Raw genomic sequence first — 14,949 nt, forward strand, 5'->3', positions numbered from 1 at the left:
CTTCATAATCTATCCCCCTCCTACCTTGCCAGTGTTCTACCTTAGTCCCCAACACATAATCTTTGATCCAGTGACACTGCCCTCCTGGCTATTCCACAAACAAGACTCTCCATCTCTCAGCTCCAGGTATTTTCTCTGGTTGTCCCCTTCATCAGACTTCCAGAGGGGTCCATAACAACTACTAGAAATGTTAAGAACTCTAGCTCTACAGTAATAATAGAAGCAAAAATAAAAAGATAGAGAAGCAGGCCTTTTCCCCACCCCCTCTGAATTCTTACATGTAACCTATGAAGAATATAAGTGAGGAACACAAATCAAATAACACTAAAACTTTTAAAGGGACTTTGAGGAATGAAGTAAGCAGAGCCAAAAGAATAATGTATACAGTAACGACATTGTAACAAAAAATAACAAGAACTTGGAAAGACTCAAGTAATGTCTTCAATGCAATGACCCATCACAATTCTAGAGGACCCCCAAGGAAGGATGCTACTCATTCCTGGTCAGAGAGATGAAGAAATGAAGGAATAAAAATGAGACTTGGATTTTCAGACATGGCAAGTCTGGGAGTCTGTTTTGCTCAGCTGTTCATGTTTATTATCAAGATGTTTTTCTTTTGGGGTTTTCTTTTTTTTTTTTTCATGAGGTAGGGGGACTGTATGGGAGGATTAAAAGACAGAGGAAAGCCAGTCAAAGGGTTGCCAAAAAAGAAGAAATAAAATAGGTTATTGAAGTATTTATTTCAATGCACAGAAGAAAACATATGGAAGACCAGAAGGAAACAAAGACAAGCTAGACAGCTTTGAAAATTTCATGATAAAAAATTACATGATGAATTTATTATATACTTAAAAGGAAGAGTAAGCTGTGTGCAATAGAGGTTCCAGATTTTATGTACTGTTTTCCTATTCTACCTTGTATATGGAAATTCTCATTTTACATGGTGTTTGTCAAGTTCAGAATTTTTTTTTAAAAATACACTGAAAGAATCTTTGAGGCACTCTATAGAAAACTTTAAAATAAATGAGACGAGAATGATTAGAAGGTTCAAGAGCTAATTAATTCACAAAATTAAAGTGAAGGTTTTTTTGTTGTTTTGTTTTTTGTTTTTGCAGGGCAATCAGGGTTAAGTGACTTGCCCAAGGTCACACAGCTAGTTAAGTGTTAAGTGTCTGAGGTCAGATTTGAACTCAGGCCCTCCTGAATCCAGGGCCGGTGCTTTATTTATACGCCACCTAGCTGACCCCTAAAGTGAGTTTTAATAATAGAATTCTCTCATGGTTCTCTTCCTATCTGTTGTGTTAACTGAGCTCCTTTGCTGGAGCATCATCTATGTCCCACCCACCCATAGGCATAGGTGTATCCCCAGACTCTTTTTTGTTTGTTGTCCTTTGCTTGTTTGGGTTTGGTGTTTTTTTTTGGGGGGGGGGGCAATGAGGGTTAAGTGACTTGCCCAGGGTCACACAGCTAGTAAGTGTCAAGTGTCTGAGGCTGGATTTGAACTCAAGTCCTCCTGAATCCAGGGCTAGTGCTTTTTTATCCACTGCACCACCTAGCTGCCCCTCCCCAGACTCTTAAAATGTCATCTGGCCTAAGTATCAGCTAGTGGCGGTAGCCAGAGCACTGCTCTGGAGTCAGGAAGACCTGAATACAAATGTGGTCTCAGATACTTACTAGCTGTGTAACCCTGGAGCAAGTCATTTAACCTGTTTGCCTCAGTTTCCTCCACTGCAAAATGGAGATAATAACACCTACTTCATAGGGTTCTTGTAAGAATCAAATGAGATAATATATGTGAAAAGCTCTTAGCACAGTGCCTGGCACAAAATGAGTGAAATACAAATGCTTATTCCCCACCTCTTCTCTCTCTACATGCTCTCTTTCAGTGATCTCATCAACTTCCATGTACTCAATTATCATATTTATTCAGATGATGGGATTGGCCTAGGTTACTCACTACTCAGAAGCATGTAACAAGCTAAGGTTAACAGATTCCTCCTCCTTCTCCTCTCTAAATTCTTGCCATTTGGAGTCTATACCTGCTTAAGTATAAACTTCCTTTCCCTGTTACCACTCTCCACTTGTCATCCACCTCATCCTTTCCACAAAACTATGAATACTCCTAGAAAGGTCCATCTCTAGATACTCCAGCACTGGGCTAGAAGAAGCAATAGGGCTATCCCTTGCTGTATTTTCCACTTCAGTACTCTCACTCAGTAACCTCTCCACCCAAACATGTTAACAACTATTCACTGACCTCCATGTCATTCTCCTTCCTTTCCAAATACTTCAGTGGATAGTTCATAGTGTTATTTTCCAGCCTGATCTCCATCCTTCTAACTAGCGGACTTCGATATAGATTATGAGATTCGCTAAAATATGGTAGGCTTCCCTTCTATCAGCCTTCTCAGCTCCCATGATCTACACCTTCATTCCACCTCAGCCATACACAAGGTTGGTCATCCATACATTTAAAGGAAAAAGGGACTTCAGAGGTTATCCCATCCAATGTTTTCATTTAACAGATAAGGAAACAGAGACTCAGAGAGGTTAAATGATTTACACAGATGCTCCTCTCCATAATCCAAAACTCTTGAACCATGTGACCATAATCTCTTGTCATTTCATCTTTCTCTGTGCCTCTCCCTTCATAAAACTATTCTTCATCCTCACTCCAACCTCTAGTCATTCCACCCCTCCAAGCTTGCCCAGCATATTAGCCTACTCTGGCTGCACTTTCTTCCATTTACTCTGTTTTACCCCACATATCCAATCAGTTGCCAAATTCCATCAATTCTACTTTCTCAACATCTTTTAAATCTGTTCCCTTCTCTATACTTCCTCAATTACTACAGTGGTTCAGCCCTTCACCTCCTCTCATCTGGACTATAACAATTTTCCTATGTCCTCTCTTTTTTAATCCTTTTTTAAGCTATCTTCCACGTATTGCTATATTGATATTCTTAAAGTATGACACTGACCATATCACTCTCCTGCACAAGAAACTTCAGTAATCCCTTATTTCCATTAGGAAAAGAAACAGAATCACATTATCCCTGAGTTGAAAGAGACATGAAAAGTCATCTAGTCTCATCTATATTTCAGTGTGTATCTATAATGCCCTCAGCAAGTGGGTATTAAGCCTTTATATTATTTTGAGGTGAGGGAGGGCATACATTTTTGTGGAAATATTTATTCCAGATCTCGTTCATAATTCCACATTTGTAACTTAGCCTGATCCTACTGCCATATGGCTCTCCTTTGACCTCTATGATCCTCCTTTTGTTCAATTTATGGTCCAACTTATTGTCCTTTTGCAGTGTATATCCAAGATAGATACAGGCATATGTATGCATGTATTTGTATGCTGATATGATATATAGGGATAGATAGATGCTTATGAAAAACATTAACTTAAAGAATTCATCAACCAGTATATTTTTCCATATAAATAAATGTTTATGTACTAATCACTATCCATATATATACAAATATATTCCCATTATCCACATTATATATATTTTTATATATATGATGCATATGTGTATATGTATATACTGATGGATGAGCTCTATTGTTTATGCATCTAACTAAATGTCATAGACTAGACATTTTATGTTCTTTATCCACTTGTTTGTTTCTGTATGGAGAAGTAAACCAAAATCTTTGGAAGGGTTATGGTTTTCTTCTAGGATTCTTTGCAATATTCTTTGACTTGAAGCAACTAGCACAATGTCTCTGACCACCACCCCCACCCCCCCGCCAAATGCTTCTGAAAGACATTCTTTTTTTTTGCTTAAACTATGTGATAGATTTCCTCTGACAATCACCTTGGTAGGCATATACCTCCCTGTATTATGCCTCATTTGATATTGAAGATCAGGGGATCTTTAAATAAGTTTCTTTTATCTTATTCTTTTTTAATTTTAATTTTACTCTTTACTCTTCTTTATTTCATACAACTCATTCCATGTTTTTCTAAAATCCCCCAGCTGTTCATTTCTCAGTAGTATTCCATCACAATCATAAATCACAACTTGTTTAGCCATTCCACAACTGGTGGGCATACCATCAATTTCCAGTTCTTTGCAACCACAAAGAGAGTCCCTATAAATATTTTAGAACATATAGGTTCTTTTTTCTTTTTCCTGATAACCTTGGGAAATAAACCCAATAGTGGTATTGCTTGGTCAAAGGATATACAGTTTTATAAGTCTTTGGGCATAATTCCGGATTGCTCTCCAAAATGGTTGGATCAGTTCACAGTTTCAGCAACAGTGTATTAATGTCCCAATTTTTTCACATCCCATCCAACATTTATCATTTTCCCCTTGTATCATTTTAGCCAATTTCATAGGTGTGAGATGATATCTCAAAGTTGTTTTAATTTGGATCTATCTGATCAATAATGATTTGGAGGGGCAGCTAGGTGGTGCAGTGGACAGAGCTTCTTTTATCTTTCTTTTTTTTTTTTTTTTGGTGAGGCAATTGGGGTTAAGTGACTTGCCCAGGATCACACAGCTAGTAAGTGTCAAGTGTCTGAGGCTGGATTTGAACTCAGGTCCTCCTGAATCCAGGGCTGGTGCTCTATCCACTGTGCCACCTAGCTGCCTCTCTCAATTGCATGTTAAAACAATTTTTAATATTTGGGGTTTTTTTCTTTTGAGTTTTAAATTCTCTCTCTGCTTCCCTCCCTCCCCCTGTTCTCTATCAATCAACTATCCCCTCACCAAATTCATTGGTACTTCCTTGAAAAAGATAAAAGAAGGGGCAGCTAGGTGGTGAAGTGGATAGAGCACCAGCCCTGGATTCAGGAGGACCTGAGTTCAAATCCGGCCTCAGACACTTGACACTTACTAGCTGTGTGACCCTGAGCAAGTCACTTAACCCCAATTGCCTCACAAAAAAAAACCCCATGCAATTGAGGGAAAATAAAATGTTTTAAAATGGGAAAGAAAAAAAGAGAAATAGTAATCAATAAAACAGGAAGCAGAGTGAGATCTTATATTCTCTACATCTTGCACCTTCCACATATTGCTCCCAATTTTGTCCTTTTTGGCTAAGTGGGCAAGTTGAATTCCTCTTCCATATAACAGCCCTTCAAATACTTGAATAAAAGTGTTTGCTTAATCTTCTCCAGTTCCTTCAACCAATCTTAATGCCCCTCACCATCTTGTATACTCTCCTCTAGCCATCCTGTATGCTCTCCTCTAGATACTAAAGATAGGCCAAATCACAACTTTGGAAGATGTGAGATAACTACAGACAGCTGTAGAAAAAGCCAAACTTTTGCACTTTAATTAGAAATGGGTGACTTTTTTTTAGAAAAAGAAATCAGGTAGCCTGAAGTAAAAAAGGAAGTCACAAGCATAGCATGGCTCTAAATATCACAGCTGCAGCTGTGAGCTAACAGTGTTTATATTTCTCAAATGGGAGAAATATTGCTAGTCATCCATGAATATTTTCAACCACAGACCCATACACACGCACAAACACATATACATAGCAATCACCATCAGAAGTATTTTTGAACCTGGTGGTAAATAAGATGTCAGTACTAAGGAAAGATTTCACTGATGAATACCTAAATACCATTGGCTTAGGACAACCTAGTGTCCAAGAGGACCTATTAACTGTGCTAAGATGAAGAAAGTTCTCAAATATCAGCACCAAGCAATGCAGGAGGCATTTAAGGAGTCCTACTAAAACTACCTCCATGTAAACACAGTGAATACTTCCCCTGTGCAGTCAAATGAAAACCATTTGCCACTGAAACCATGCTGTCACTGTGCCTTCTCCTCCTTTGTGTGAGTAGATAAGCACTGGACAAGAGTCAGATTATGTTCTATTCTAGAAAGGATTACAAAACTGTAACCTCCACACTCATATTGGGTACAAACTGTACAATGAACTTTATGGTGACTTATATGGTCTAGACATGCTGCATGCCTAAGAAACATCCTGTCTCCTATTTGACCTTACTCTATCAATCCTTTTTTCTCTTTCATTAATCTCCTTATTGACTGTTCCTCCTGTACCTTCTATTGTATTGTTAGCATGTAAGAACTGGGAGGAACTTTAGAAATCAGGCAATTTAAGCCTTGCATTTAGAGATGGAAAAATTAAAGCCCAAGAGTTCAGTGATTTACCAACAGTCACACCATTAAGACAATGGTATAATCTAGTATGGAATGAGGCCTTTTATTTCTCATTCAAGTTCTCATTCTATTATATCAAATAATTATGTTTTACTATTTAAAAAAACGTTCCCTTAGTACTGCTGTCCCAAGGTAGCATTTTATTTTTCCTCCCCTTCACTAACATATTGCTAGATGGGGTAAACTATATTCACTGCCTCTACACCCCCTCCTCCCACATATTCTTCAGCTACTTTCAATCTAGTTTCCATCTTAACTACTCTAACAAAACTTCTTTTTCCAAGGTCACAATGACCTTTTCTCAGCTCTTTGCCTTAATGTTTCCATGACATTTGACCACGCTTTCTTAACGCATTTGGTCCTTTGACTTACATGACACCATAATTTCATGGGTTTTATTTGGCCTCTTTGACCTCTTTTTCCTCTCTCTGTCTCCACTGAATTTTCATCCTCATCTTTATCCATCATTTGAATACAGGTATGTTTCAAGGCTCTTTTCTTGATCAAAGATAAATCCAAAGTTGTGAACATGGGTCATAAGGTGACTCATAGAAATAAAGATGTTCTTTAAGCAGGTTCATCTGTGGGTCTGGAGTTCAGAAGAGAGGCCAGGGATAATAACTTAGATTTATGAGTTACCTGAACAGAAGTGATGGATAAAGCCAGAGAAGAGAATGGGTTTGCCAAGAGAGTATAGAAAGAGAAGAGGCCAAAAGCAGATCCATAAGAAACATCTCTGTCAAGGGCTTGAATGGAGGATGAGGAGCCAGAGAAGCTAACAAAGATAAATCTAGAAGAGCCAGGAGAGAAGGGTATGGTGTTTCTGAAAGGAAGGAGGTAAAGTTCACAGTGGCAAGTGGCAAATACTGTCAGAAGCCAAAGAGAGACCATGGAAGATGATGACTACAAGAATCACTTGGATTTGGCAACTGGCTAATCACCGGTGACCACCAAGAGAGTGATTTTATCAAGAAGCTTTCAAGAAGACTACACATATCAAAGGATGGGCAGAATGATCCCAGGGGTCATTGGGCACATCCTCCTGTAAGATGGGAATTCCAGAAGATTTGAAGTCTGTAGTGGCTGGGTATACAATAAGACCCAGTAAATATCAAGGGGGCAGAATTAAAAACAGTGTAAGTTATAGATGGCATCTTTAGTTTGACTCAGTGATGCTAACAATTGGAGCTGCCTCACAGCAAGATAGGCTACTTTAGGTCATAATTTCCCAACCACTGGATTTCATCAAGTTGAGGCTGTATGATATTAGAACTGTTTTATATAGGATTCATCCTGCCAATAATGTCTGAACTAGACTTCTGTGTTCCCATCTAGGTTTGGAATTCCATGATCCTATTATCCCTGCCTCTGAACTGTTCCCTTTCTCATACATCCTTCCAATGGAAGAACAATGAAGGGGATACAGGATGGTACTAAGAGTTAAGAAAACCTGGGTTCCAATACCCCTTCTGATTCTTAATATCTGTATGAGGTTAGATCACTTAATTTCACTAATACTGTTTCTTCATGAATATGAATATTCAACATGAATATGTTGGGTGGATCTCCTATAGAAAATGTACAGAAAGACATGCACAAGATGAGTAGGCATGAATTTGCCTGTTGAATGAAACTTTGAAAGCAATGAGATCGATTTGAGAAATATTAGCATCCACCTCACAGAGCTATCATAAGGATCAAATAAGATGATATATGTAAAAAGTTTTGGAAACTTCAAAGTGCCATATTAATGAGAGCTATTACTATTATTACTATTCCCAGAGATGCCCAATGCCTATGATATCCTCCTAATGTGATGGTATATTCACATCACTTCTAATCAGAATACCCCAATGGCTACCCATTTCATAGTAAACAAAGTAAAAGGTCCCAAACCTGTCATTCAAGGCCATCCCCAGTTTAATCCCCACTTACCTTTCCAGGATATCTCACATACTTTCACATAATCTAAATTCCAGCCAAATTGTACTCTCAGCATCATGCATTCTAATTCTGCCCTCTCCTTTGCTCAAACCAGTCCCCCATACCTGTAATGGATTCTCTTCCATCTCTTTTTGTTGAAATCCCTTCTTTCCTTTAAGACCTGGCTTATTTGTCGCCCCTCCTGTGAAACCCACCCTGATCTCTCCCACTGAAAATAGCCTCTTCTTCAAACTTCTCATAGGTTTTTGTACTTACCACATTCTTCGATGTATTGTGTGTGTGTGTGTGTGTGTGTGTATGTGTGTATGTGTGTGAGTTTGTAGGACATTCTCCCTATTAACCTGTCAGGTAATTAAAGACATCAACTGCATTTTGCTTCATCTTTGTATCCTAATCCTAGGATGAGACCCAGCCAATAAATATTTATTAAATTAAAGTGAATTTGTTATGTCAACAACATATTAATTCCCTTTGACATCGACTTTGATCACCATTGATTCATAGCATGTGGGAACATACAACTAATAACAACAGCATTGGCTATTAAACCAAACTGTGAAAATTTGATATAGGAAGAATAATTGATCAAAAGGCCATGCTATGTTTTTATTATTCTCCATAGTAATCACTCCTATTTGGAATAATTTTGATACTAGAAATATAGCAAACCTTTTATTTTAGAAACAAGTCTCTTCTAAACATAGTACTAAAAACATCTATAATAGGGTATATTAGGGCCTGAACAAGAATAAATATAGGACTTTAATATGCTCATCTATTTAATTTCCTCCAATAAATCTATGCTTGATTTATCTATTAAGATAACACAGAAATGATACACAGATTAAAGAATAAGGAATAAAAATAAGGGATGGTTTGGGGGGGGAATATACTTATAGAATAACTTAGAATGATTGAAAAACCACCAAATACTCTATGTAAACTATCAAAGTACACTTATTTTCTGTTTCGATAATTTTTAAGGCCTTGATCTATGTATAACTTTATATTTTATAATTAGGCCCTAAGTCAACTATATTTTCATATTATAATTGCTACCTAGTTGACTCATCTTAATCATCAACAGCATTTATTAACCACCCACTGTGCAGAGTACTCTAATGAGTAATAAGAGCTCTATTGACATTAATTTGAAATGTTCTGTAAGCATTTCAAAACCATAGTAAGTCAACATAGTTATCTCTGTTAATCCTTGGCTTCAAATACAATCTTTGACTATTATATTATGAAATAAAATCAGTAGGTCAAATCAACTCAGTGACAAATGTATCAACAAGCCCCTTGTTTTTGGAAAAGGTCTCAAAATGTTTCATCATGACAATGGACAAATATTCAATCATTATGTGTCCATTTGTGGGAGGATACCTGCACTCTATACCACCAAATTCCAAGGTGGCTCCAGAAATCATGGAATCTTTCCAATGTCTAGACTCCCATAGGATACTTAAAGCAAGTTCCAGAAACTGGTGATTTCCCTGCCCTGAGCCCAGATAATAGGTGTGCAATCTAGTACAAATTTTCCCAAATAAACAACACAATTGACCGATAGATTCTGAAGACCAGAACAGTCTATTATTAAGCCAGTAGCCTCAACCACATCTACCTTCCCCATCTAGTCATTTCATTATTAGGACACACTCTCCTGAATTTCACTTCACACCCCTCCTCATCCTTGTTGAACATAGGCCTTAGAGAAATAAAATGCCATTCCTCCTAGCAAGCAGTTTGAGTAGGAGAGTAAAGGATAACTCTGGACCTAGAAGGGACCTCAAAAGCAATCTAGTCTAACCTCCTCAATTTTACAGCTGAGGAAACTGAAGCCCAAAAAGGCTCAGTGATTACCCCCAATGTCACACACATCACCCTGAGCCACTCATGAGCCTTATCCATGAGCTCCCCTCAAATTTTAGAGATTCCTCAACCCAAAAGTCTCAGAACATTGAAAAATCATATTTGAGGGGGCAGCTAGGTGGCGCAGTGGATAAAGCACTGGCCCTGGATTCAGGAGGACCCGAGTTCAAAGCCAGCCTCAGACACTTGACACTTACTAGCTGTGTGACCTTGGGCAAGTCACTTAACCCCCATTGCCCCGCCAAAAAAAAAAGAAAAGAAAAATTATATTTGATATTATGAGTACTGAAGGCTGGTGCTGAAGCAATTCACAGCTAGCTTAAGAATAAATCAGCAGGCAGCTAGGTGACTCAGTGGGTAGAGCACCAGCCCTGGAGTCAGGAGGACCTGAGTTCAATTCCAGCCTCAGACACTTAACACTTACTAGCTGTGTGACCCTAGGCAAGTAACTTAACCCCAATTGCCTCACCAAAAAAAAAAAAAAGAATAAATCAGACTCCTTAGAAGAAGGCTATCAAGGGCTACCAGTGGCCAACCCTTTATCCCAAACCCAAAGCCCAGAATATAATTAAGTAATTTATAATTGCTTATAATTATAGTTATAATTATAATGTTTATACTTTATGAAGTGAGAGGAATATAATATTAACATTTCATATTCATCATTAAGGAAATTTTTAAATCTCCTATTTATAATCACCTTGACAGTACATTGTTCACAAGAATTCTTGCTGGAACCTGGTGCAAAAGACTTGTTACCTGTTCTGCTAGAACTAAGTTTAGTTTCCAAATCAGATGTACCTACACCCCCCAAAATTTTAACTGTAGAAAATATTTAGTTTAGAAAGTTACATTACAGATAAGTAAAGTGACATTCAAGTTTTGTTTTGTGGGAAATTCTATAAAATCTTCTTAAACAGAATTCTAAAGAGGTATGCTCCTTTAAGAAGACAAATAAATTATAATCAATCATTTTCCACTTTATAGATAAGAAGATCTTAAATGTTTTTCTTTCAGAAATATAATTGCACATCAAACTAGTTCCTAACAAAAAGCAATTATCATGCATCATCTCTTCAAAATAACAAAATACAAAAATAATTATAAATTCTAATTGTGAAATTATCAACAGCATTATTATCAACAAATAGTATAAGAGAGAAAAAAGGCTCTAACCACTTTGTCCTCCTGGTGGGAAGGTCCATGAAAGCAAGAAAGAAAGGACAGAGAAAGAAAAAGAAAAAGGAAAGAATTACTACCATTCTAAAAGCAAATAAGAGTGTTAATAATAAATTTTGGAAAAGTCTAAAGTAACATCATTTGATTCAAATGTGAAAACTTTAATGGCAAAAGAATAACATACCAAGTTTATTTCAGATTCAAAGAGCATGCTGCATTTTATAGTAAATAGTAAGGTCCATGCAAACAGAACTATTTCCACAAGAATAAATTAATTCCCCAACTTCATCAGAAAAATATTTCTACATGGACAAATGAATCCTGAGCAATCAATCTCTAACAGAAAAACTGACAAAATCATGAGAAAGATTTTGTATACACAGTGAATAAACATACACCATGCTTAGCTTTTCACCTGAATATTATATAACCTCATCCTACCAGTAAAAATTCTGTTCTCTTTTGAAATATTTATAGTGTTGCTAAAGCTCATTTTACCTGCATTAAGCCAGAGTAGGCTTTGTTTTAGAAACTAAAAGAAGTTTTTAATATTGAGAAAACCACTGAAAAGAAAATTATAATAACAAAATAACATTTTTCCAATATCACTTGAAATTGTTTCTTTAAATAAGGATAAAAATTACACCTGTGATTTCATTGGTACAGGTAATTTCAAGTCAGCATATTCTCTGAAACTCATAGTCAGTATTGCAGTTCTCTGACTCTAAGTCAGAGCCCTGACAGAGTCGCAACCCTCTGATAATGAGTTTTAGAGAATATGCTGAGCTCCATTAGGTGTCAAACCTGAAGCCCATGGAGACAGCATTTGCAACAATCCTGAGTACCACTCAGAACTAGATGAAAATGTAATTGGGAAATACTTAACAAAATAAAGACTACAATAAAACACAGATAACATTACATTTTTGAAGTCAATATGTGACCTGAAGGGATCCTTATGTATAGATTAGTGGCCCCATTTCTACTGGAGTTTGACACCACTGGTCTAAGGAAACTAAGTGATGTACACATGATTATATGGCCAGTGTGTGTCAGATGTGGGATGTGAACCCAGGTCTTCCTGGCTTTGTGGGCAGCTTCCTATCCTAGATATTACACCACATCCATACTTTAAGTGATAAACTTGAACTACATGTCCATGGAAGAAAGGGGCAATAATGACTGTTTGGACATCCCTAATAATAATGCTCATTTCATGCTTTTATCATCTAAAATAGGTGAATGCTTATTTCACATCTTGGTCAAATGAAGTCTTTCCAGGGTTGGGTAAATGAAGGGATCACCACATTGCAAACATTTCTTCTTCTATTTCAGGACGACACTACAACATTTCTGTTCCTCCTTCAATAGATAGATAGATAGATTGATAGATCAATCGATCTAGGGCAGCTAGGTGCTGCAGTGGATATAGAACTGGCCCTTGATTCAGGAGGACCTGAGTTAAAATATTACCTCAGACACTTACTAGCTCTGTGACCCTGGACAATTGCCTTAAACATCCAGGGCCATCGCCAGTCATCCTGATATATATCTTGCCACTGGACCCAGATGGGTTTGGAGGAAAAAGCAAGCTTGGTGACCTTGCACAGCCCTCCCTCACTTAAATCTAATTCAATGCAAGCCATAACATCACCCCAATGTCATGGCCCTCTTTGAAAATGAAGGACAGGGGACAGCTAGGTAGTGCAGCAGATACAGCACTGGCCCTGGATTCAGAAGGACCTGAGTTCAAATCCGGCCTCAGGCACTTGGCACTTACTAGCTGTGTGACTCTAGGCAAGTGACTTAACCCTCATTGCCCAGCAAAAAGAAAATGAAATAAGAAAAGAAAAAAGAAAATGAAGGATAAACAACAATAGATTGATAGAGAGAAGCATATATACACACATGCCAATATATATGTATGCATGCTTACAGAAAGACAGACATAGAGGAATATATGTAAAATGAGAATAAGAAGTACTTCCCTTGGCAAAGATGACAAAAATTGAAAAAAAAATGGTCATAGTGTTGGAGGGGTTTTGGAATGATAGGTACATTAATAGATTAAAAAAATTTTTTTTTCAGGGCAATGGGGGTTAAGTGACTTGCCCAGGGTCACACAACTAATAAGTGTCTGAGGCTGGGTTTGAACTCAGGTCCTCCTGAATCCAAGGCTGGCACCTTATCCACCGTGCCACTTAGCTGCCCCCTATTTTTTTCCATTAATAGATTTTTGATAGAGCTATTAAGTGTTAAATCAGTAACTACAACAATATAAATGGAAAGAACTACACACCAAAAAAATCAAAGATGAATGTTAAAAAATTATAAAGCTCAAATATGAGTTAAATCCACCCCATTGTAGAGATGGGAGGTCGACTAGTTTTGCACATTAAAAATGTTCTGAGACTTTTTCAAATACATTAATCATTTTGCTGACTTGTTTGTTTTATTTTTTCTTTAAGAAATAGTATTTGTTATATTGGATGCTTCTCTTGGGGAAAAGGGTGTCCTAAGGAAAACTAGATGACATTAAAAAAGACATCAAAAATTTTATTAAAAAAGAAATACCTTCCTGTTCTGCTTTTAGAAATCAATTGTCATTATTTGGAACATGAAACAATGGTTTGAGCTATGAAAAAAGTAGATCTTAATTCTGCTATGTAGCTATCATGGGCTTTACAGGATAGGAAAAGGGGATGAATCTATTATTTCATGGGCATAGGGAATTCCTGGATAAGAAAACTCCCTCTTTCAATGCAGATCAGCACCTTCCCTGCAACATGACTCTGTGTTTGTGTGTGTGTGTGTGTGTGTGTGTGTGTGTGTGTGTGTGTATGTGTGGTCTTAGAGAGTTGCCTAGGGTAGAGGTGTCCAACTCACTATCCCCAGCTGCATGCAATCCCCAACATTCCCAAGTGTCCACAAAACCAAATTAAGTTGTAATTGAAAAATGTTTAACAAAAATAAATTAAAATACAATAAGACATAGAGAATATTAATTTGTGGTTTTCTAAGGCAATATACAGCCTGCAAGGATCCATTTCTATTTGAGTTTGACACCAGTGGCCAAGAGCAATGAAAAATAAAATGACTTGCCCAGGTCCACTCAGTCAGTACATGTCAGAAGCAAGATGTGAACTCAGGTCTTCCTGGCTCCAAAGCCAGCTGTTGATACACTATGCTACACAGCCTGTTTATTAAATCCTATTCATTTCATTTGACAATGTTACAGCTACACATTATTTTTAGGCTAATGTTCAGAAATAGGGAATAATAAGCTTCCTAAACTCAGATCATAGATTTCATTTATTCTTTCATCCAACATTTATTAAGTATCTCCTATGTGCCAGGCACAATACTTGACATAGGTGATTTGAAGAGATAAATGAAATCATCTCTACCCTCAGGGAGTTTTTGGTGGATTTTGAAGAGATGGCAGCCTAGTTTATTAAACAGAAGATTCCCAGTAGCCCGCAGGTGTGAAATACTCACCAAACTGAAAGTGTCAGAATGTTCTCTTGATGCTGATAATTGTTAGAATAGGCTTGTTAAAAAGTCATCCTTTGGGTATGTGTGACAAAAGGGTTAGCAAACTTTGAGTGTATGGAAAACACAGAATTAGTGTTCAGTTTGAGTGACTGTATGAAAATGGAAAGAGTAATTAGTGAAATGAAGCAGCTGTACAGAATCGGTGAGAGTGTTAAGTGCTGAGCCAGTGATTAGCTGTGATGGTTAGAGAGATTGATTTTCAGGGAGTGTTGAGGGGTGAATGCCCAGGCAAACCAAAAGT

General features: G+C 37.3%; 1 protein-coding gene across 30 annotated transcripts in view; it reads right to left on the reverse strand.

Moving 5' to 3' along the window:
* RIMS2 (regulating synaptic membrane exocytosis 2) overlaps positions 1 to 14,949 on the reverse strand; it is an 821,964-nt gene that overhangs the window by 618,559 nt on the left and 188,456 nt on the right. For all 30 annotated transcript variants that reach the window (XM_043983649.1, XM_043983450.1, XM_043983385.1 and 27 more), the window contains one exon: positions 11,151 to 11,162. In XM_043983649.1, coding sequence (XP_043839584.1) covers positions 11,151 to 11,162 — 12 coding nt within the window. The remainder of the gene's footprint in view (positions 1 to 11,150; positions 11,163 to 14,949) is intronic.

Source organism: Dromiciops gliroides, chromosome 1 (genome assembly GCF_019393635.1).
Source record: "Dromiciops gliroides isolate mDroGli1 chromosome 1, mDroGli1.pri, whole genome shotgun sequence".
NCBI lineage: Eukaryota > Metazoa > Chordata > Mammalia > Microbiotheria > Microbiotheriidae > Dromiciops > Dromiciops gliroides.